At 40.3% G+C, this 25,578-nt stretch overlaps 1 protein-coding gene across 2 annotated transcripts in view; it reads right to left on the minus strand.

Annotated features, from left to right (window-relative positions):
- The window catches only part of Htt (huntingtin), a 139,586-nt gene that overhangs the window by 34,506 nt on the left and 79,502 nt on the right, over positions 1–25,578 (minus strand). For both annotated transcript variants that reach the window (XM_075943833.1, XM_075943832.1), the window contains exons 34-46: positions 24,342–24,397; positions 23,327–23,475; positions 19,233–19,369; positions 17,328–17,444; positions 15,789–15,911; positions 15,296–15,531; positions 13,923–14,065; positions 11,169–11,376; positions 5,012–5,153; positions 2,756–2,935; positions 2,465–2,641; positions 2,151–2,227; positions 847–985 (exon numbers count right to left, since the gene is read on the minus strand). In XM_075943833.1, the coding sequence (XP_075799948.1) occupies positions 847–985; positions 2,151–2,227; positions 2,465–2,641; positions 2,756–2,935; positions 5,012–5,153; positions 11,169–11,376; positions 13,923–14,065; positions 15,296–15,531; positions 15,789–15,911; positions 17,328–17,444; positions 19,233–19,369; positions 23,327–23,475; positions 24,342–24,397 (1,884 nt within the window). The remainder of the gene's footprint in view (positions 1–846; positions 986–2,150; positions 2,228–2,464; positions 2,642–2,755; positions 2,936–5,011; positions 5,154–11,168; positions 11,377–13,922; positions 14,066–15,295; positions 15,532–15,788; positions 15,912–17,327; positions 17,445–19,232; positions 19,370–23,326; positions 23,476–24,341; positions 24,398–25,578) is intronic.

Here is a 25,578-nt window from a genome sequence, read left to right on the forward strand (position 1 = left end):
AAAAGAAGCAAAAAAGGGGAACATGATTGGTTAGACACTTTGGCTGCTCCTCTGGGCTGTGCCTGCAGCACTGGGACCCTGGCTGCCTGTACAGACATCAGACACACCTTGGGCTTACAGCTCATGAATCTTCTCTCTGTTGTTCTGAGCCTGAATACCCTCTTCTTTTCCACCCATGGAACTTCTAGCAGTTCGTGCAAACTCCGCAAAGTTCTGAGAGTTAGCAACCTTTCTTCTACCCACTCCTTGATACTGTACCATCTACACTCTACTGGAGTGTGCACAATACTGAATGGCTATGCTTCATCTTCCTCAGCAGCCAGATCAAGCCTGGGGCAAACGTATGCTTTCTTCTATGAGCTGCAGGTTTCTAAAATCACATCTCCTCCCCACCCAACGTCCTAACAATCTCTAACTCTCAAGTATGAACGGTGAAGGTGACAACCTATTATACCCATTATATACTACCTAGTAGCAGGAGGCGTTAACACTTCATAGGAGGTAGAAGGTTCAGGGAGATGTACACAGGCAAAGTTTGATAGCATCTGCTTGACAATATTTGCAGTCATAGGCGCTGGGCCACAACTAACTTCTCCTGACTTGCCAACTAGCCACCTGACCTTGACCCCACACTCCTCCACAAAAGTTACACATCATCATCATTTTCTCATTAGGACCTCATGGCATCCATATTCCACTCTAATCTACAGAGTTGCTAATAAACCTGAGTTGAGTATCAGGGGCCCTGTGTAGACTGACATCTACTCTTACCCTCATTGTAGACAAAGGCTATTATTGTTTTCACATGGTTCCAGGCCAGCACACTTAGATATACAGGACACTTACTTTGTCTGGAATCACTGTTTCCAAAGATGTGTGCCCATCCCCATCCAGTGGGTGGGAAGTAACTGGGGGCAAGGGGCTAAGTGAATCCTGCACGGTAGAGAGTCGGAACCTGTCCAGCAGGGAGTAGAGCCTTTGGTGTCTGAAACACAAATGAAACCACAGAACAGTTGGTCCTTTAGTTTGAAATCTCAGTTTAAGAAAGATGGCTCCTAGAAACATGTAAAACCAATGAGCAGAAGTAGCTTCTTAAAACAAGGTTAAACATACTTTGAACATTCTAAAGTCATGATGCACACTTAGGACCTAGTTAGTTTAAATTACCACAATTTATACCTTGTTGATATTATCCAGAAATTTCATTTATGCTCATCATTCTATTAGGCAATGCACTACATAACAGCTAACAAAGCTATTCTATTCTTTCTTTTCTTGACAGTATTGAGGAATGAACACAGGGGCTTGGGCATGCTAGACAAGTGCTCTACCACTGAGCTATACATTTCTAGCCAGTGTTATCTGTAATATATGAGAAATAGATAAATTCTTCTAACACCCAAGTGTACAAATTATTTTCCCATAATGATACAGTTTATTCCATTATGAATGTCATTTCATAAAAGAATCATTTCATCTAGTCAAATGTATTATAATTATAATCTTTCTCATCTTGGTCTATGACTATGTCTATAGTCAAGCACAATAACAATTTGCTCTCTTACCATCCAAAGTCAATGTGATACTTCGTATGTCAAATGACATCATGTGGCTCTAAAGACTGAAAAATTATCTCGACTATACTCTGTCCCATTAAGAAACATCATCATAAAAACCCTCTAAAGACTAAATTAGGACAGAATCACCCTTTCTGATGTACATATGTGTGTGTTCCCTACCCCTATCTGCAATGGAAGAGATAAAAGATTTTCTTAATTTATCTTGTAACTCAAGGAACTATGCTCACACTACAGACGGAAATGTTTCTAATAAAGGCTTCTAAAAGACTTTCAAACAATTAAGCAAATGAGTAGTTATAAAGAGATGGCACTTAACAAGACATAAATGTAATGTGCATGTGCCAAGAGCCAGGTAGTGCTCTCAGGTTTAATCCTTCTAACCTAGCTACTAAGTTATGCATTTACTCTCATTCATCAAGGGTCCAGAAGTGGAGGCAACAAATACACTTCCCATCCCTTCAACAGCCATAAGGTTCAGGAGTCTCCCATGTCTCGCTATTTGTTCCTGAACATATCCATGTCCTTATACCCTGGTAGCTCAAATGCCAGGATCCTATGCTGCAGCCTTACCTTTGTGCAAGCCCACTATTCTGGAGGTGCTCCTGGATTCTGTTCAGTTCTTCCACTGGCAACTGGGCCATGCTGCTCTACACATACAAGAACACATCAGGGATTTTGATACATATAATCTCATACCCACTTTAAAAGAATAAAATGGTATGCACAGTATATCTATTAGTAAGAACAGACTAGAAGCACTTGGTTAGATACATGAATAACAAACATGGCATACATGCTCCTATCAGTGGCCAATCAAGACCAGGTCCATAGACCAAATGTTTTGATTGACTTGCTAAGTTTTTATATAAACCACCATCTTGTACCTGTAAATTTGCTGCCAAAAGCATTTCTACGCGGCGACAGGCCAGAGTGTCGACCATGCGAGCCAGCGCACGGAAGGGAGTGCCCAGGAGCCTGTCCACATACAATGTGAGCACAGCACCGGACTGGCTGAGATGGATGCCTTCCAAGCACTGAAGTGTTTTCTTCAGGGTGGTTGGCTAATGTTGAGAAGGAACAAGAACTTATTTTTTCTCAGACTGGCATGGTACTGACAAAATTCTAGTGCTTCATTTTTAAGGCAGAGAAAGCACACTTGCAGGCTAAAGACTTACAGTTGAAAGATTTTCACAACGAGACTGAATTGCCTGGATGAAAAGGCCACTAGCTGCAGAATTACGATGAATGGCACTAATAAAGTCTTGTACTGGTGGCTCATGGGACAAGTTGATCAGATCTTGAATGTGATTTACAATGAGCCACGTTAAGTGTTCTGAGTCATGGAGATTCTGACACTAGGAAAGATATAATAAAAGATATATTTCAATCAGACAAGAAGGCTAGAAAGAGTATGAAAAGAACAAATTCCAAATACAAACTTTTGTTCAGTGAAGACAGTGTCTAAGTACATGAGAGAAAGGAAGGAAACCTAGTTATAGAGCCTTGCACCTCTGATGTCGTGTGGCAGAGGCCACGAGAAGTCAAGCCCCAGTGGCAATGTCCAGCTCCCAGAGCCACTAGCAAATGGCTCAGCATCAGAATGAACAAACGAAGCACTGGCTCCTTGGGAGAGTCAAGGGACGGCTGCCCACAGGAGTAAGGTGAACAGTCTGGTGCAGTCACTTGCTAGTGGAGCTTGCATGCATGGGAACAAAGGAAGCCGCATATTGAAGTAAATGGGCTTGCCATCAAGCGCTGTAGGCCAGCCTCGCACGAGCTGTTCCATATCTACTCTTGTCTCCAGTGGTTAGTGGAGAAAAGAGGCACAAACTGCCACAGAGCTGATAGAATTGCTGAATCAACAAAATAGATCTCCCCAGAACACAGGAGAAGTTTCACTTGAAATTTTTTAAAAGAAAATAAATAATATCCACAGTTAAAAATACACGCAGCCCTTCCACCTTAATTCATATCCTAGACAAAAGCCAAAACCTGATCAATTTTAACATCTGGCTAACTTTCCATTTGGAACCGTTTGATAATATTTACATACAAAATTTTTCTTTCTTATACTTTTGTGAAAAATACCATTATATCATATTATTTCTCAAAAGCAGAACAAAATGTAAAAAACTATTTCAATTTTGGGAATGTCAAGTAAAAGATGGATATTAAGCTGCATATCATGGCACACACCTACAATCCAATACTTGGGAGGTTGAGGTGGGAGGATTATGAACATATAGACGGCTCTGTACAGTGCACCCTGGCTTGAAAACAAACAGTGAACATTACTCAAGTGCCGATACCATAAGACCACCTCTGCTCACAGCTGGCTCAAATATGTTTTTTCCCTCTGTTTCAGATTTTTGTTTTTGTTGTTGTTGTGTTTGTTTTGAGATAGGTTTCTTTGTGTAACAGCTCTATCTTGGGACTTGCTTTGTAGACCAGGCTAGCCTCAAACTCACAGAGATCCATCTGCCTTTGCCTCGTAAGTACTGGGATTAAAGGCGTGTGACACTACTGCCAGTCTGGTTCAGACTTTTAAAAACCATTCTGCTCTATGATAGCAATGTATATGTGATTCCAAGTTTGTTTAAAAAAAATCATCAAATATAAATTAAAATGCAATTGTAACTTATTTTAAACAAATATGATTAAAGAAGACTTGTTTTCATAAATCAAACAGGTGATGCTATTTTTTGTTAAATATTTCACAAAAGTGATTGTTTTTAAAAAGTGGTACTCAAAAGAAAATCTATTCTGAAATCCAAATCCATTTAACACCTTCCTACAAAATAAACGGAAAAAAATTAGCCAAAAATCCCACAAAAGTCAGTGCATTTAGCTTTGTTAAAATCATGTAGTGTTTGCTGGATAGGGTGGTACACATTTTTTTTTAAAGATCTATTTATTATGTACACATGTACGCCTATACACCAGAAGAGGGCACCAAATCCCATTACAGTTGTTTGTGAGCCATCATGTTGTTGCTGGGAATTGAATTCAGGACCTCTGGAAGAGAGCAGCCAGCAGCCAATGTTCTTAACCTTTGAGCCATCTCTCCAGCCTGGTGGTACACATTTTTAATCCTAGCAGTCAGGAGGCAAAAGGAGGGATATCTCTGAGTATGAGACCACTGTGAGTTTCAAGGCAGCCTGGCTTACACCTTGAGACAAAACTGCCCAGCTATGTGCCAGGCACTAAGTTCCTGGTGATAAACTAGTGGAATGAAAGCCTTTGACGATCAACTTAGAAATTTAAGAGTAGATGGGTCCAGGCCGTTCTAATTAAACTCCAGAGAAAAATCAAACATTGTTACATCTCCTCAGTTTGATGTTATCTGTGGGGCAGTGAATAGTCTGGTTGCCCAGCAACTGCTGTGGTCCTCTCCTCCCTTAACAACCCTCACAGACATTTTTCACACTTACGACATAATCACAGAAGAGAATAAGGGCCCCTCTTCGCACTATTTCTCTATTGCACATTCCAAGCTGAGCTGCTGAGCCAGAATCCTCCTCTTCACCAGACATCTGGGGGTTAAGTGACTTCGTGCAGGACAAACTGTGCCTTCTACAAGGAGTAAGAGATGCAATGAGGACGTGTCTGGGATAGCAGCAAGCTCACACTCACACACACACACACACAATACTGAATGGCTATGCTTCATCTTTCTTCTCAAACCTACAAGTTATTCCAAACATTGCTACATCAGACTGGTGTTGTGTGTTTAAGCACCTCAGACTTCTGTTCCTAGAAAACAGTTAAAGGACACAAGAAGGTTTAGCAGGCAAATGATTACTGTGCTTGGCTGAAGAGCAAAAATCCACTACAAAGCTTCAATTCCAATTACCATGTCCATTCCAGAACTCAGACTGGTCATGTTTGATAATGAATCAGTTGTTGTTGTTGTTGTTTTAAATTCCACATGTTCTAAAATTATTGTCAGGTGCCATAGAGAAGTTCTCACTTCATACTTCCCTGCTCATTTTCAAATATATTACTAAGCAGGTCCCAGTTGTGGAACTACTGTTCAAAGTGCTTCTTCCCCACTAAATCAATTATTCCACTTGGTACTCCTTTCTCACTGCATCTTTCTTCTTTCTAAATAAAACCCTGGAGACTCTTATTTTAGCCAAATATTTAAAACATAATGTCTGACACAATCCCACCCCACCCTTCTGGCTTTTGCTCAGGGGCAGAGGTCACAGAAGGGCAAGCACATTTGAAATGTGTTGACCAATCCTGCAACTCCTCAGTACTAAGAGACAATTGATAAAATATTGTATAGGATAAAGTCTTGTAAAGCTGCCAAATATTTCTGCTCCTCAACTAGTGAGTGGATGAGTAAACTAGTGCATCTACAGAGGAATACTATTCAGCAAGTGAAAGGAATACATCATAGATCATTACCACCACAAGAATAAACTTTACACATACGGTGCTGATGAATAATCAGATGCAGAGCTGTCTATGGAATTCTGCTCTGGGCACACAGTATGCATGGATCAGAACTTATCATGGATGGGGGAAGGGATGGCTAAAGAGACAAGAGGGAACTGCCTGGAATGATGGTACTGTTTGTATCTGACTACAGATGTACAAAAGGCATTTTAACAGATTTCCTATGTCAATTAAGAAACTATTACACAGAACACCTGCCCTTTTCTCAGTTGGAGCTTTGTAACTTATACTCACAGCTATGAGTAAAGAACTTCTGAAGGATAATATGGGGAATTTGCAATTAGGAAATTAGCAGGAGACATAGTTATGGTTTGAATAGAAAATGGCCCCGACAAGAATATAACAGCAAACATAAAAAAGAGACAGATATTAATCAAATCATCACACAAATAATGCTCAATTATGACCTTGCCATTGAGGAGTATAAGCTACCTAGGAGCAGATCTTGTGATCTCAACAAATGAAGAAAAGCCAGGGGAGGCTCCTCTGAAGAATACTGCACTAAGGACCCAGAAGTGATGGCCTTCTCATTCTAATATATGGGGGTGGGGAATAAACTGTCATTTCAGAGCTGGACAGTGGCTTAGTGGTTAAGTGCACTGGCTGATCTTCCAGAAGACCTGGGTTCAATTCCCAGCACTCACATGGTAGCCCACAATTGTCTGTAACTCCAGTTCCTAGGGATTTGGTACCCTCACAAAGACATACATGCAGGGAAAACACAAATGCACACAAAATAAAAATAAAAGAAACTGTAATTTCAACTTTGAAAGACTGTCAATAACTACACTACAATAAAATCAATGTTTGTAGCCAAATCTCATATTCACCAACTCAAGACTGCTTCTTCTGTACACTCAAATCTGTAGTCCTTTTGGATAACTGGGACCATTATCTCTATCATTAGAAACCCCTCTTGAGCTGGCAAGATGACCCAGCAAGTAAAAGTACATATTGCACAAGCCTGACAACTTGAGTTTGATCCTTAGATTCCACAATGGAAGAAGAGGACTGACTCCTCATAGTCATCCTCTGACCTCCACATGTGGGCTAAGGCAAGCGTGTGCATACAAACACTCCCCACAAATAAAAATGAAAAGAAAATGTCTATGACCCCATTTCTTACAGCTCTAAGTACCCCCCAACCTCAGTGGAACTCTGAAACACAGCCTGCTACTACACAGAGAGGACCAAGAGGTGAGTGACCACCCACCAGGTGGGGCACCCCACTCTGTAGGCCCTCCATACTAGGACAAAACCCCGGGCCAGTCCCCGACCTGCCTCAACTTCTCTAGACAGCCAGCAGGTGAGCTTCCTATAGGCAGGCTGTTCCAACACGCCCACCCCATCTATGGGACCCTGCAAGCTACAAGTCCCACTCTATCCCCAAACCCTCCTATCCCCCTTACCCCACAACCTCAGTGGAACTCTAAAACACATCCTGCTACTACACAGAGAGGACCAAGAGTTGAGTGACCACCTACCCAGTGGGACATCCCACTTTCTAGGCCCTCCATAAGGGGGCAAAACCTCGGGCCCCACCCCCACTTGCCTCAGCTTTTCCAGCCAGTCAGGTGGCAAGCTTCCCGCAGGTAGGCTGCTCCAACACCCCCACCCCATCCATTCAGACCCATCAGACCCTGCAAGCTACAAGCTCTGCCCCCAAATCCTCCTATTCCCCTGCAACTTCAGAGGAACTCTGAAACACAGAGAGGACCAAGAGAGCAAACCAAGAGAGACTTCAATGGCTCCCTGAGACATGGGCAGGGACAGTACAGAGCAAAGAACAGTTCTCAAAGACACAGATAGCCACTGCAGGGATTGGACCAAGAGGTAAAGACACTGCCGGCACCAATTGAAGGAAGAGATGGGTAGGTGCCAATGCAAGAATTCATTGAACAACCTACAAAACAATATGGTAACACCAGAACCCAGTGGTCATACAACTGGAAGACTTGATCATCCTAACCCAGAAGAAGCAGAAGAAACAATTTTAAATGTAACTTTATGAGGATGATGGAGACCTTTAAAGAGGAAATGAAAAATTCCCTTAAAGAAATGCAGGAAAACACAAAAAAAAACTGGAAAAAAAATCAATAATCTCTCAAAGAAACCCATGAAAATTTAGGAAAACAAACAGGTGAAGCAAACAGTTTAAACTGTTCAAGATGTGAAGACTGAAATAGAGGCAATAAAGAAAACACAAACAAAGGGAATTCTGGATATGGAAAATCTTGGTGAACAGGAACTACAGAGGTAAACATAACCAATAGAATACAAGAGATGAAAGAGATGATCTCAGGTATTGAAGATATTATAGAGGAAATAGGTTCATCGGCCAAAGAAAACATTAAATCCAATAAATTCTTAACACAAAACATCCAGGAAATCTGAGACACCACGAAAAGACTAAACCTAAGGGGCAGAAGTAGAAGAACTCCAGTTCAAAGGCACAGAAAATATATTCAACAAAATTATAGAAGAGAACTTTGCCAACCTACAGAAGGATATCCCTACAAGAAGCTTACAGAACACTAAATAGACTGGATTTAAAAAGTCTCCTCACCATATAATAATCAAAACCAAAACATATAGAATAAAGAAAGAATATTAAAAGCTGCAAAAGAAAAAGGTCAAGTAACATATAAAGGCAGACATATCAGAATTACACCTGACTTCTCAATGGAAACCATGAAAGCCAGAAGGTCCTAAACAGTGTGCTGCAGACACTAAGAGACCACAGATGCAAGCCCAGACTACTATACCCAGAAAAGCTTTCAATCACCATCGATGGAGAAAATAAGATATTCCATGACAAAACCAGTTTTTTTTAAGTCTTTAAAGAAATTATTTGTGTGCATGTGCACCACAGTGTGCCTGTGGATGTCAGAGGACAACATGTAAGAATCAATTCTCTTTCTAGCATGTGGGTCTTAGGGACTGAACTCAAGTAATCAGGCTTAGCAGTAAGTACCTTTGGTCAGAGCTGCCAGTTTTGTTTTTAAGACAAGGTTTTACTGTGTCACCCTGGCTGGCCTCAAACTTGCTATGACCAGTCTGTAGACCAGAATGGCCTTGCATTCACAGAGATTTAACTGCCTCTGCCTCCTGAAGGTTGAGATGAAAGATATAGGCCCCCACACCCAGTTCTGAGCTTCAATTTGTAGCTACCATCCCCATCAAAGAACCTTCTCTTTGTAACAAATGGAGACAATCATAGGAAACCACAACTGGATACAATGCAGAGTGAGATCAATGGATTGTGGAGAGCCCAGTCCTGGTGGATATATCTACATTACAACTCCCATATCTGTGGCTCAGGGAACATTATGGAAGAGGAGGCAGAAAGATTTTTTTTTAATATTTATTTATTTATTATGTATACAATATTCTGTGTGTGTGTATATCTGCAGGCCAGAAGAGGGCACCAGACCTCATTACAGATGGTTGTGAGCCACCATGTGGTTGCTGGGAATTGAACTCAGGACCTTTGGAAGAGCAGGCAATGCTCTTAACCATTTGAGCCATCTCTCCAGCCCCCTGAGGCAGAAAGATTGTAGGAGCCAGAATACCAAAAAGTCTGATGTGAAGCAGTCTAGGAGAGAAATGTATGCATAAACAAGACCACAACAAAGGCAGTAACATGTATATAACGTAATGATTCTATTATGTAACATATATGTAATATATGTAATTGTTACATGCACATACATTATAACATGTATATGCATACAGTATATAATGTAGATGGGGAAATTTCATAGGATCTCATCCCTAGACAAAGAATTATAGGTAGCTAATAACTGCTGGGATGAGAACTAGCCTCTCCCATTTATATATTACTTGTGCATACACAAATAAGCATACATAATACATACCACATATATTTATGTAACAAACATAATAAAAAAGAAGTTACTGATGTGAAAATGGGGGCATGGAGAAGGGGTTTGAGGGAGGGTAGTTAAAAGTGGGGAAGTGATGTGATTCTATTTCAACTTAAAAACATTCTTTTAAATTAAAAAAATGAACAGGAAAAATTGCAAAAGAAAGAAGAAAGGAATGAACACGGGTAATGCTGAGACACCCCTGTGCTCAGAGCAGTCTGTGGGGTAGCAGTATTAGCAGCAGAGGCTTGGAATATATGCAAACTCCTAGTCCCTCGCAGCTTCCTGCACTAAAATGTTTTAAACAGCTTCAAGGCTGATCTACATGTACTTATGAGAAATAGGGAGCTAGGCTTAGTGTCCACTAGGTCTTACAATGCTTCATTAATGTGTCAGGCTTAAGAGATTCTCTAAGCAGTTCAAATACCTTGTGGGTGCCTCCCCAGGTGGTCCCATGTGGTGGCAGAAAGTAACATTTCTATGTTCTTTGGAGACACCATCATAAGGAGCACACAGCAAAGAGGCAATGATGCTCCCAACAAGGATATGTAAAAGTTGGGAGCCCCTGGTCTCCCTTCATCAAGCAGAGGAGCTAACCTCACCTATATATTCTTCTTTAAGGAATTTCCCTCCACAAAGACTAATAAGCTGTCCAAAACTACACTAAGGAATGATTCATCAGGGCGCACAGCTTTTTATTTCCAAACATGTTCAGATATTTCAGTGAGTACCTGAACGCTAAGATTTAAGCCTAAAAACTCTTTGCAAAATAGAGGGCCACCCACAACCAGAAAGTTTATTTGAATAATAAAAATAAATTAATAAAATACTTCCAATCAGTTTCAAAATTTGCTAAATAATTCCTTCATTATCTAAGAATACCCAGAACACATTTAATCATAACAAAGTTAAGACATTGCAACATGTTTGGCTGTGGAACCAACGAAAGCTGTAGGACGTAGCAGGAGGGATAGAGCCTGACAAGCATAGCCCACATGATGGAACAGTGTCAAAGAATTTGTCAAAGAAAATCACAGTAAAAAAGCAGCTGTTGAGTTTGAATGCCTGTAGCCAGACCACATTTCCCTACAAAACAGTACCCAAGAAAGAAAGATTTATATGAAGCTAAAATTTTACAAAGCTTCACAAAGAATGGAAAATAAAAACGCCCTCATGGAAGCCAAGCCTCAGGCCAAACACTGGGCTGCTGCCTGGGCCTGGGAAGCTGTGCACCTACTTGGGTGTTTGCTGCACCTCTGCCCACCATCGGTGGTCAGTGTGATTGATGAGCAGCAGGATCTGACACCAGAGCAGTACCAGGGCTGGGTGCGTGGGCACCATGGATCGAACCCGTGCATTGAGGTTCTCTAGAGTATAGAAGCTGCCTTCACAGCCATCACTGGTGAAGAGTCTAGTGGCAGCTGCTGTGATTCTCCGAAACATTCCTAGAACCAAACAAAAATAGGTAAAACAGATTATGGGGAATGCCTCTACTGTTCATCATGATCCAATACCAGGTCATATACTTTCCCACATTTATGTGAATACAGCACTTAGCACTTAGAGAATTGTGACTTTTATGTATGTACATGTGCTCATGTGTATACCTGGGTACATATGTGTTGAAGTCAGAGGTTCATGTAGGGTCAATATTGCTTCTCCACCTTATTTTTTATTTTTTGAGACAAGGTCTCTGGTTCACTGATTAGATAAGACTGCTGCCAGTGAGCCCTACAGATCTTGGTATCTCCAGCTGCCTGCTAGGACTGTAGAAATTATGCCTGGTTTTTTACAGAGGTGCTGAGAATCCAAACTCAGGTCGTCATACTTTGTACAATAAGCACTTCGCTCATAAGCCCTTTCCCAAGATCCAAACTCCAACTTTTCTAATCAGAAACAGACACTAAACTTATTAAGTCAGTTTACTTTTTGTCCCTCTGCTGATTGGCACTGCCTCATTCTCTAGGAGTACAAAACAGCTGCTATGGAATCCTCAACACAAGAAAAAAAGGAGAAGCTACAGCAACTATCTGGCAGTCTACCGGTGACACAGCAGAGACATTTGCCATCCAAAGAAGGCAAGAGAAAGTTCTTCAGGTAGCAAATCCAATCAATGGAAAATATTAAATGACCAACATACTAAACACAATCACTATTCATAAACAGGCATACTTTCTTAACTTTCAATTTGCTCGAGTGGTCAGTGAAGCATAAATCAAAAGATCTTTAAGGACCAGGGCAATGGCTCAGTGGGTTAAAATCCTTGCTGCACAAGTCTGATGATTGATTTCCAATTCCAGAACTCATGACAGATGTGTAGTGTACATCCAATTCCTACAGCAAGACGGGAGGCAGAGACCGAAGGATTGCTGAAAGGCTCTTGTTGGCAGTGTAATAGCAGAAACAAGAGCCTACCCCAAAACAAAGTGGAAAGAGAGAACAGACACCTGAGAAGTTGTCCTCTAAGTGCACACCTTGACATGGCTCATGACCTTTCTGTCTCTCTGTTTCATACAAACAAAACAAGTAAATAAATCTTTAGATAACAAACAATATGTTTAAAAAGAAAAAAAATAAAAGAAAAAAATCAGTATTAGGAAATAAGATAGTTTGAAACTAGCATCCATTATCAAAATTAAATTCTGGCACATTACTCTACTACTGTGTGGTTCTCCAAAGATCACATTTAGGCTGGGCAGCACACACCTTTAACCCAGCACTTGGGAGTCTATAGAACAAGTTCCAGGATAGCTAGTAGAGATAGATAGATAGATAGATAGATAGATAGATAGATAGATAGATAGATAGATAGATAGACAGACAGACAGACAGACAGACAGACAGACAGACAGACAGAATCACACTCAGATTATCAGGGTTGGTTGCAAACACCTATATCTACTAAACAATCCTGCTGGCCTCCACTTCTTTTTTTATTGTGGTAAAGTACATAAAACATTAACTTTACCACGTTGATAATTTTTAAATATACAGCTTTGGTATTAAATGCATTTATGTTATGCAACATCAGCACCATCCATTTACAATTCTTCTCATCTTATAAAACTGAAACTCTAAAGTCATTAAATCCCTTTCCTAAAGCCCTCGGCAACTACCATCCTAGTCTCTTATTATCTTATATAAATGAAACTGTGTCTTTTTGTGTCTGGCTTACATTGTTTAACACAATATCTTCAAGGGTACCTATGGTGGCTTTTTAATTTTATCTTATGTATATGAGTGTTTTGCTTGCATATATGTATGTGCACCTTGTGCGTGCCTGGTTCTGGTTGAGTCTAGAAAAGGGCATCAGATCTACTGGAATTGGAGTTACAGATGATTGTGAGCCTCTCTAATATACTGGGAAGCAAAGATGGGTCCTCTGCAAGAATAAAAAATATAGTCGGGTGGTGGTGGTACACAGCTTTAATCCCAGCACTTGGGAGGCAGAGACAGGTATATGTGTATCTGTGAGTTTGAGGCCAGCCTAATCTACAGAGTAAGTTCCAGGACAGGTTACAAAGCTACAGAGAAACCCTGTCTCAAAAAACAAAAAAACAACACCCCCCCCAATAGAAAATACGCTTAACTACTAAGTTATCTCAAATATCCTATGTTGTTTCTATGTCAGAATTATTTTACTTTTTCAGGCTGAAAAGATTCCATGCATAAACACATTCAACTCTATAATCTATGTATAATACCATATTTGGCTTTCAACCAGCCCACCAATGTCAAAGTTGCTTCTACATCTTAGCCATATAATGAATGCTGTTATGAAGACTCGCATACAGCCATCTTCCAAGCACTCTGCTCCCATTCTTCCAGATATCTGCCTATCAACGTAACTGCTGGACCATATGTACCAGGCTCACTCTTATCATCATGTTCTCACATGCACAAGGAGTATGGAGAACAACTACCCTGAGAACAGGGCACTGCTGGAGACAGGGAACACAAACCACTACCAAGTCTAATCGGATTCACTTACCAGATTTGAAGATGTGGATGAGACACATGAGCAGTGTGCCTAGCTCTTGACAGTAGAATGTATGCTGCTGTTCACTCATTTCCACTTTGAGCTGTTTTGTAACAATGTCTTCTAAAAGAATTCCAACTAACTGTAAAAGAAACCTTCCAAGAAAGGGAGTATATGACAGCATATTAGGTCACTATCAGTGAGCTTATGCCAAGCACAAGTGTGAAATAAAGACCATCAGTTTGTATAAAGTAAAATAAATAAACAAACAAATAAATAAATAAACAACAAACCACAAGGACGGCACACGGAACAAAGTGAAAATTAACTGTTTCAGACCATCACTGTGAACGAAGGCTCTGCTTCCCTCTATATCACCTTCCTCAAATATGAAATGATAATCATATCACCTTCAAGGTCCATCAAACAAAATGACAAGTGATTATTTTTTTAAAGCTTTATCAGCTGTAAGAGTGTTACATAAATACAAGCTGGTAATTTGAAGGAATTTAGTGTAACACCAGTTTTACCCACTCCTTCAACTCAGCAGAGAGAGGGTAATGAGCTGCCAGTCAACTCTGCAAACGATAAGACACCATGGGTGTCTCCCCTTGAAAATATGGGAGGCCCTAAGGAGCACATTCACAGCACTGCTCTAATGTACCAAGTACTCCAGGAGTAGGCGATACTTCTTCCTGCAAAGTGCTGGCAAGTGCCTGAAAAGTGATCATACCACTGCCCAGGAGGAGCTCCTATACCATGTGGAAGGGAAGACACAAGATACCTGCAGGTACCTCCTAGATGCTGTTCACCTTGGCAATGAGGTTCTTAAAGCAGCACATGGTGAAATAAATACAAGGCAGATTTTTCAGTGGCTTACTCTATATTTTTAACTATTCTAAAGGCAATTCATCTTTTAACATGCTGCAGGTAGGGCAGGTCACCCCTGCTTAATCACAGACTTGTCAAGTCTGTCACAAAGACAGCTAGAATGAGACAGGACCTTAAGAAAGGTGTGACACAAGGCCATTGGTGAGGTGGGTGAGAATAAAAATTGGGTAAGGGGGCTGGAAAGATGGATTGGGATTCAAGAGACCCTCTGGCAGAGGACCCAGGTTCAGTTAGTTCCTAGAACCTACATGGCAGGTTTCAACTGTCTGAAACTCCAGGGCCAGGGGATTCAATGCCCTCTTCTGGCCTCCACGTGCACTCAGTAAACTTACACATAGGCAAAACACTCATATATATTTAATAAAAAGAAATGAACCTAAAACAAAAAGAAGACCCGAAGGAAGACCAGCAAATGTTGTTGGCTGCTGCTGTTGAGATACCATGGGATCAGCCAAAAGTCTCAGGTCAGTTTACACTTCAGAAAGAAAGTATACCTTGAGAATGTTTCTTCTGGCAAATTCTTCGTTTGTCTCCCTTCACTGCATTCTCCTAATGTTGAATTACCGTCTCCCTCTCTTAACCTGCTAATTACTGGACAGGAGATTAAATATGGAGAGAAGGAGAGTTCCTGAATACGAGAAAGAACAATATCTTCGGTTGACTGGGAAATGAGAACCCTCAGAATGGCTAGGATTCCAGATATCCACAGCTGCACGGTGCTTACAGAGGCCTAAAAAAAAAAAAAAAAAAGAAAAAAGAAAAAACGATTAAACTTCCCCCTGTTGTTAATTTCAAGGAAGAAAATTACCCCAATTTACTACTTCACCAGAAAGTCCCTACAGCACTGGTTCCAGGTATGGTCCTATAGAAGCAGGATCAGGCTCAGGTGAAGAATTGGAAAAATGTAAATTCTTCCACTCACCAGCTGTGGCAGATCTGGGCCGGAACCCGCCCTCTAGTGCACCAGCAGTGTCTGGTGAGACTCACCATTGTGCTTGGAGTGATGAACATACTCCGCAAAAGCATATCCACGGGACGTAGTGAGGAAGGAGCCAGAATCTCAAACAAGGTATTTAATACTCCAAGGGCTTCATGAGAATCAATGTGCATCTGTGGAATTAAGCATGTCTGTGGAACCCAACTGAAATGCCAGCTTCACACACATAATTCCTGCACCTTGAGGGCACACAATCACCACCATCCCTATCATGTCCTTGCAGCTAAAAGTTAAAAGCATTTTACTTTTAGAGGTAATCCTATTTTCAGAAGTGTATCAGCTGCACTCTACTTTAGCAATAGCTCCAGTAAAGCTTCAAGACAGTCTCCATTCCAGCCCTCACATCCTTCCCTTTCCAGCTGGAATGCTATATAATCTCAGGGACTATGCATTGCTCTCTGCTCTGCCTGAAACATTCTCTTGAAGGTATCTGCTAGAATTGCACTGTTCCTCCATGTTTACTCAAATGTCACCTGCTTTTTTTGATTGAACAATGAATGCATCCTCCTATCCTGACACTATCACTTTTCCACAAATAACTACTATCCTGATATTTTATACGCTTTGATAATGTATTCCTTTGCTATCTACCTTATTATTCATTGTCTGCCTCAATAAAAACTTGACTCTAAGGTGGGAGAACACTGCTTTTCAATATATTTTGTTCAGTCAAGTATTTTCTATCTATCCCTGAAATACTACCTAGCACATGAAGACGGTAACTACTGATACAGTATGCCTCACAAGTGTTTATGAAATGAGGAGAACCATGACCACTTTGTGCTTTCTAAAGAACCTATTTCAAAAGCAGTGCCTTGCCATAAAACAGGGGGTTTCATTCAAAGCATGGCCAAAGGTTAATTTGGGTTTTCTGGTGGAACTGTCTATAGCCAGGCCCTGTCTGTTCTCTATCTTCTTTTGTAATGGTGCTATGGTAAAAGTCACACAGACTCCTGTACTTTAAGGCACACATGGTCCAGGAGCCAGGGCTGTTTGTTTCCATAAGATGTGGAACAACCAGATGACTGCATTTTCTGAATTAACTAGTAATGTCATTTTATTATAGAAATTCTGAGCAAGTGATGAATAACTGCTAGGTTACTGTGTAAGTAAAAAGAAAAACAAACAAATGGAAAATCATAAAGCTAAAGATCAAATAAAATACCTAACTGACTAGAATAAAGGAGTCAGGATAATAAAATAAAAAAGGACTCAGTTGAAACGACTCAGTTTGTAAGTTAGAACTGGGCCAATCAATTGCAGACCCTGCACCCTCAAGCTCTGTGAGGATGGAAAACCTCAATACCCTTTCTGACCTTAATTCCCCCACTTATAAAGTGAGAAGGTAATTTCAACCTCAAAGGAAAATGGGAATAAAACAAGCTACTTGCCCCACAACCAGCAATCAGGACAATTTTGAGAGCAAGAACCTGTCAGGATATAATGATCACAACCCAAGCTTCATAAGCATCTCAGTCCACTCTGAAATAAATTACACATGATGGCAAACCAAGACCACGGTGACAAACCTGCTGCTTGGCTAACATGGGCAGGATGATGTCCGCGACCTGCCGAGATAGCCGTTTCCACTTGTCCTCATTCTCTTTGTGGCACTGCTGCAGAACGAGGATAAACATCTCCAGCACCTGCAAGAATGGGTAAGATCAGAGTTCTTCCTGATCCAGGACCTCTACTTTGTCACATCCCACATTGGTCCCAGCTCAGCAAGGCAACTGTCTGGTTCAAAGATATATAATCCCCAATGAAGACTGAGGAAGTCACACAATCTATATCCTGTGATATGTGAATGTGAAGCAGACCAAAACAAACAAACAAACAAACAAACCCCACATACACAAGGACAGATGCAGTAAGCTCCAAGGGCATGGGTGAGCCAGAGCCATGCTGGGCTCAGGAAGACTCGTATTATTTCTACGGCATTATAAGATTTCATGAAGAAAGAGATTAAGGAAAAACCAGACTTACATTAATCTGCAGAAATCAAAGACAGCCTTGAATAAACACTCTATGGGATGGATATCTTATATTCCTATGTACTTTAAATCTACCACAGCGCTCTTTGCAAAATCAATCTATTTTCGATTAGCCCTCACAACAGTCATACAAAGCTGAGCATGAGTTTATTGGTAGTCATTTTGGTCATTCAAAATAGATGTATCTATGACCTAGAAAAAGTTTGTAACAGAGACACCTGGTCCACAGCCCATTTTGTAGAGAAAGTCTTATTGGAACACAGTCATGCCATCTGTACACAGACTGTCTGTATCTACTTTCCAGGTACTACAGACTGGGAAGGCCACAAAGCTTGCAATGCTGGCTAGTTTGTGGTTTACAGAAAAGAATCTGCTAATCCCTGAGTTATAAAATATGGCTGCTATAAAAGATGCACACCATCTCAGGGATAACATAAAGCCTAATCCTACTACAGCATGCCCAAAGCTGCCTCTCTTCAAGGTCCAAGTGCAGTGCTCATGCTACACAAGAACCTTGTTTCCCCTTTAGTTCATGGGCATTCAAGAATCTCCATGAGGCATACTGAGACCCTGACCTGTGTATGCACAAGTGGTATAATCTTCCCCAAGGCACTACCAGCCCTGCCATGCTTGTCAGGGTCATCTGCTTACTCTCAAATTACTTTTTGCCTCTTGTATTTTTTTATTGTAGTCATGTGACTTAACTAAGCATTAAACATTTAATTAAATATTACAACGATTGATCAAAATGTAACAAAGAAAGTGCTGTTTAAACTTGTGGTTTTTCATGAAGATTCAGAGAAAGGCAGCTGAAAGGAACTAACAAAATAGAGAGGGACAGGCAAAAGTACAAGTTTAAAAGGGACAAAAATTAAGAAAACTACATTTCCACACATGGATTGACTCATAGCATTTAAAATCCCTGTTCCAGCTTAGGGGAAACAAAACTAAAAATGAGTACAAATAAAAAAAAGTGACTGTTTCAAGAAGTAAATACCTATTTATTTTATTTCAGATTTAAAATTTCTAGTATTTTTAAAAAAGTCAATGGTTTAGATCAACACTGCCAATTAACTGATGCTTGAACCATGTTTGAGAATAAATAGCCTCTGTTACATTTAGTACCTAGTGCATTTTCTTCTCTCACTGCCATTTACCTTTGTTTTTGTTTTTTGAGACGGGCTTTTCTGTGTAGCTTTGGTGCGTGTCCTGGCACTCACTTTGTAGACCAGGCTGACCTCGAACTCACAGAGATCTACCTGCCTCTGCCTGCCAAGGGCTGAGATTAAAGGTGTGTGCCTCCATCGGCTGGCTCACTACCATTTCTTCAAGTCCCAGAGAACCCAATGCTCCTGAGACTGTTCACCACACACAGAAGCTCATGGAAACAGCATGCTTATCCATGTTGATGATGTGACTATCACTGTACCTTCCTCTTACCTGATGGTACTGGATGAGTCTTAAAAGCATCGACACCACCACCTCCTTCTGGGTTTCAAGCTCTTTCCCTGCATCAGCTTTGTTTGTTCCTCTTAACACAAACAGGTCATGGACAATGGGCTGCAGAGCAGGTATGGCTGTGGGCACAAAAGATTGAGCAAATAAGGCTACGTAGAAAAAAATGACACTTAGACAACTATCAAGACTTTCAAAGTACTTTTAAGAAATAAAGGAAACCTTAGTTGGTACTTGGCTTACAGAATGGACTGATTAGGATTGTTAAAAAGTGTATTTGAAATCATGATCATGCTATTGTAAGAGGTTCTTCCTCTCAACACTGACTAACAGCTTGTCAGTGAAGGCTTCTAATAACAACAAAAACCATAGATTTAATATCAAACGCAGCATCACTTCTGACAAAAAGTGACTGAAATCAAAGTCAATTTTAAAATAAGAAAGCATTCCAAATAACCAAAACAGTAGCCTCTCTACTTTATGCATAAACTACCTGATTTTACTTAAAAAGATGTTAAATATTGTGGTTACATGTAGCACAATTAATTAAAAACACAGAGACAGAAATTGGAGTTCAATCTGAAGGCCAGAAAAGCAAAACAGTGCCAGGTGATGGTGGCACATGCCTTTAATCCCAGCAGTCAGGAGAGGAGGCAGGCAGATCTCTGTAAGTTTGAGGCCAGCCTGGTCTATAAGAGATAGGACAGGCTCCAAAGCTACAAAGAAATCCTTTCTCAAAAAAAAAAAAAAGCCAAACCAAACCAAGCCAAGATAAAACAAAACAAAGCAAAACAGCCAGCCACTGACTCTTACTTCTACCTCAGTCTGAAATGACGATCCTGCTTCAGAAATCTCAGAATGTGACTATGAGTGAGAGCTGTTTCCTCTCTATATTCCTCTCTAGTGCTGGGATTAAAGGTATACATCACCACTGCCCAGTTTCTATGGCAAACTAGTAAACTAGTGTAGCTACTGTGATGAAAGGTGTGTGTCACCACTGTCTGGTCTGTAAAGCTGACCAGTGCAGCTGTTTCACTCTCTGAACTTCAAGCAAACTTTATTTATTTAAATACAAATGAGATATCAATACAGTTACATAGTATATTATAAGTCAAGATATTAGATTTATTATACTGTTTAAGTTAAAAACTGACTCATTAAATTAAGAATTTTTTTTCAGGTCTTACTTATCTTTATCCAAAATAGGAGTCAAACGAAATTAATTGGTTTAACAGTATCATATAGGAAAACAATGATAATAGAAATGGCTTTAATTGGTACACAGCACACCTACTGAAATGCATACATACATTCCTGAATTTTGGTAACACAAACACCCTGACCATCTGTGACATATGCACAAATACTTAGTGATATGAATATGCATGTACGCATATATATGCAAACATACACTCTGTATACACACACATTCTGGTGGTCTATGGAAAGAATATATACATATCCAGACCCTCAGTGCCATGTAACATCCTTGCATTTACTTGCTTACTGAACTTCCTCCAGATGAACAAGCAACCTAGCATGAAGTAAAAAAAAAAAAAATGGCTGACTGCCACTAATTCTCAGTGCAATGACACTACAAGTCCAGGAAACCTTACATCCATGTATTTTTTAAAAAAAACATTTTTTTATGTGTATCGGTATTTTACCTGAATGTCTTTTTGTGTAGCACATGTATTCAGTGCCTTGAGAAAGCCAGAACAAAGTGTCTGATCTCCTGGAACTGGGCTCACAGATGGTTGTGAACCACTATGTGGGTACTTGAAACTAATTCCAAGAGCAGCCAGTACTCTTAACTGCCGAGTCATCTCTCTAGTTCCTAATTTTTACTTTATTATTTGTTTTTCAACATATATACAAGTGTCCTCAGAAGCCAGAAGAAGGTATCTGATCCCCTAGAATAGGACATTGTAAGTCACCATATGGGTGCTTGGAACTGAACCCAAGTCCTTTGAAAGAGAAACTAGTACTGAGCCATCTCTCCCACTTCAGTCTGTGTATTTGACTGTAATCAACTAAACCATCTATCAGCATTTCACAGTCTGTGCTCGGATGGAGCATGAGAGGCAAAGTTTATGAAGACTGAGAGGGCCGATCAATGCCTCTGGTCAGTTTAGGCTCCCCTGTAGAAGTTAGGTGGAGTCTGCAAAGTTCTTAGACTGCATCTATACCAAAGCTCAGAAGCTTCTAGACCAGCAGTTCTCAACCTGTGGGTCTCAATCTCTTGGAGGGGGGTGTTTAATGGTCCTTTCATAGGGGTTGCTTATCAAATATTCTGCATATCAGATATTTACATTACAATTCGTATCAATAGCAACATTACGGTTATGAAGTAGTAACTAAAATAATTTTATGGTTAGAGGTCACCACAACATGAAGAACTGTATTAAAGGGTCACTCAGAAGGTTACGAGGCACTGCTCTAAACTCTTAGCAAAGGAATAGGGAGAATCCAACAGGGAAAGGCTAGAAGACTGGAGTTAAAAGTTCTAAGGAAGAATCACGACACATTCTTTTTGGTCATTGTTGCTGATGTACAAGTCAGGACCTAGCTGTACAGCCCAGGCTGGCCACAACTCACGGTCATCCTGCCTCCACCTCAGGAAGGCCATTAACAGAGGCATACACCATCATACAGCTACAGAACATACTTAAAATACACACCTACTTTATCAGCTAAAGGGGGAAAGCTAAGTGGCTAACCATTAGCTATGGTTCATACTTAAGCTTCAGCAAAATAATCAGGCAGCCATGGCATTAACTTGAAGTGAAGGGGTTTTAAAAACCAATGTGCAAAAAAACCTTTAGCTTCCCCATAGTTTTAAACTGATTAGCCTTTTACTTTCATGCAGCATGCTTACAAAATAAAGTTGTAAGCCGGGCGGTGGTGGCGCACGCCTTTAATCCCAGCACTCGGGAGGCAGAGGCAGGCGGATCTCTGTGAGTTCGAGGCCAGCCTGGACTACAAGAGCTAGTTCCAGGACAGGAACCAAAAAAGCTACGGAGAAACCCTGTCTCGAAAAATCAAAAAAAAAAAATATATATATATATAGTTGTATATAAAATTCAATGTGGTTTATTAAACATTGAATAGTTTATCTTCTAAAATATAATGTAGCAAAACAGAAAACCCCAAGGTTTTGTTTTCCCCAAGGAAATGTCCAACTACAACACCAAAACCAGTAAAAAGAAATCAGAATTTATAGCTAGGTTTGGTGGCATATACATTTAATTCCTTTACTTAGGAGGCAGAGGCAGGCAGATCTTTGCGAGTTCAAGGCCACCCTGATCTACAGAGTGAGTTCCAGGACAGCCAGGACTGTTACATAGAGAAACCCTGTCTCAAAAGAACAAAAAAAGAAAGGAAGGAAGGAAGGAAGGAAGGAAGGATTCAGAATTTGAGTTGTGAATGCAGGTCATTTGTAGAAAGTTGAATAGCATGCACGAAGTCCTGGGTTCAATCCCTACACCTTACAAACCGGGAATAGTAATCATGCCTATAATCCCAGCACTCAGGAGGTAGAAGGAGAATCAGGAATTCTAGGGCATCCTGGGTTTCATAGTGAGTTCAAGTCAGCATGGGATACATGAGAAATTGTATCAAAAAAAAAGTCAAAATATGATTTGACAAGCTAGATTTAAAATTCTTCTAAGTCTAGAGGTGTGATCAAAATTAAAGTACTTTGCTCATGTAAGGCCCCAGATTTGAGCCTATGCCCTCCCTCTGAAAAAGAACAAAGCAAATACAAATGACAAAATTAAAATTTTGTTTCATAAACAGAGATATTTATCAGAATCTATCTGTATCTTAATCATGTCACTATTTTTATATTTTCACTTTTTTATATATTTCACAATTTTTTAATCTCCCTCAAGTAGTTTACAAATTTTTGTGAATAAGTAATGTGCTTTTTTTCCCTTCTCAAACATCTCTAACCTATGTGCAGCATGCATGAGCCCCCATACATGTACACAGACAGCACATGCAGTGCAGAGCTGTGGTTCAGTTAAAAGTGGATAGTGGTGAGACCAAGGACAACAAGCAAATATGTATCCCATTACCATGTGTAACAGCCTTCCTTCCACTGGCCATGATGCCATCACATAGCTGGATGATTTTAGGAATTCCAATGATCTGTTTTGAATGGTAGCGCTCATAAGACAGTAAAACCAGGAAGAAAAATATATTTGGAATAATTGCCTCTGATTCCCTAGAAACAAAAACACCCATTTAGACATTTCTTTTTAAAAACTAAGATAAGTGATATGCATACACAGCATAACATAGGTCAAGATTCAACCTCAGAAGAAAGTACTAGGGTAAAGCAGATTCTACAACCTCATTTAACCCCACCCACACCACTGGGTTTCCTGCCTCTGCTCACGGGGACAGTCTAATGGTTAGGAGAGTGAAGCTCCAGCAGGAGAGGCACCTTAAACATTGGATGCCAGCAAGTAAGATCGTCCTAGCACTTCATTTTTTTTTCCTCTCTTAAAGAAATTCAGACACCAAGGGAAAATTTCCCTGATCAAAACAACAGAGTCAGGGTGTCATAATCAGAACAAGACCTGGGTCTCTAAATCTCGGGGACTCTCACAACACTCTCCAGTACTGTGCTTTACAAACTACTTATTAAGAACTGTAATTTTCAAAAATTACAAATCTGTTACATGTACTGCTAGATTATTAAAGCTTTAATGTCTAGCAAGGAAAACTGCAGTCAATATAACTAAAGTTTATAATCACTTCCTTTACTAAATCATGGCCTAAAATTGTTACCTCTAAAGTTAGGGAACAGGGTTCCACTATGTAAGAAGACGCCACTTAGTGACCTGTCACAATAAACATACACTCTGAATGTTAAATGAGAACACACTAGTGAACAGATGCACAACTGTTTCTAAGCACATCTTGAGAAATGTTTTCAGCAAGTGTTCAGCAGAGTAAAAGTGGAAAACATGTAAATCAGACCTCCATTGGAAACCAGCAGCACTTGAAGCTCCTATGACTATACGGACCTAGGATCACACGTGTTAGATAACAAGGACAATAACTGAAGTAACTAAACAGTAGTACCTGAACTGGCCCACTTCAATGTACTCAAACTGCTTCAGCACAAAACCGATGAACACCTACATCAGGAAAAGAAAAGCTGCCATCAGTCACAGGCTTACAACATAAAAGCCAGGTACCTTTTTTTCTACTGATCTGTGAACTATTCCCAAGCACATACACAGTAGGATTAGCTTGTTTATAATAACTTTCTCAAAGCTACTCTAAAGTCAGGTAGCTGCAGAATATCTCCAGGCATGCCTTCAGGAACTGGTCAGGGCAGACAGGTTGGTATAGGCCTGTAATCCCAGCAAAGGGGGAACTAAGGCCAGCAGATCAAAGTTTGAGGTCAGTCTCGGCTGCATGATAGGACTGTCTCACAAAACAAAGTGACTAAATACAGAGATGAATCCTCACTGGGAAAATAATAAATTCTAGCTATTACTCATAATCACATCTGAAAACTGTTTCCAGAGAGTGGTGATCTAACAGCATGAGTCTTGTAGTACACAATGCCTAGATGCTGTCTGTGACAGACATTAGAGGAGCCAGGAGGAAAAGCCAACCCTAGGAACAGAGACAGTATCTGGGCTGAAGAGCCGGTCTATGTGACTCTCATTTTCTGTGAGATTTCATCACCCTAGAAGAAACTCACACAGATGAACAACAGAACTTACACCCATTGCTTTGCAGTTCTGGGGCATGCATAGACATTCAGTAGTTGCTTAGTAAATCAGTATCTGAACTGAGTTTGTGCCTCAGTTTTCTGCATTTATCCCTCTACAGGACCCACTGATGAAAGTCACAAGAACAAACAGGAGGCCAGAGTTCATGGTAAGAAAAACAAACTATCACCAGTGGTTGGCTAGGAAGCTTTGCTGGTAGGAGGCTCGGGCCCAGAATGAAGGACATACATTCAGACATGGGCACAGCACACAAAAATCTGGAAGTCCTGAGCGTTTTCAATGTCAAGTAACAGGCAGCAATTTTAGGAAGAAAAACAAAATACCTTTCTGTTTTAGAGGAAACACTCTAGATAGAATAACTACAGAAATTATCTGAGGAAACACTCTAGATAGAATAACTACAGAAATTATCTGGCAAGACAGCCAAGTCTACCTAACATATCTACTAGTGAATTAATTTTCTATCTATGATGAATAGCTCAAATGGAGATGATTTTTACCTCTGCTGAGTAGGAAGTAGGAAAGTGAGAAGAGAGGTAGGCTGCAGTCTTACAGGTATTCTACCTAAGATGCAT

This window comes from Microtus pennsylvanicus, chromosome 12 (assembly GCF_037038515.1).
Source record: "Microtus pennsylvanicus isolate mMicPen1 chromosome 12, mMicPen1.hap1, whole genome shotgun sequence".
Lineage (NCBI taxonomy): Eukaryota > Metazoa > Chordata > Mammalia > Rodentia > Cricetidae > Microtus > Microtus pennsylvanicus.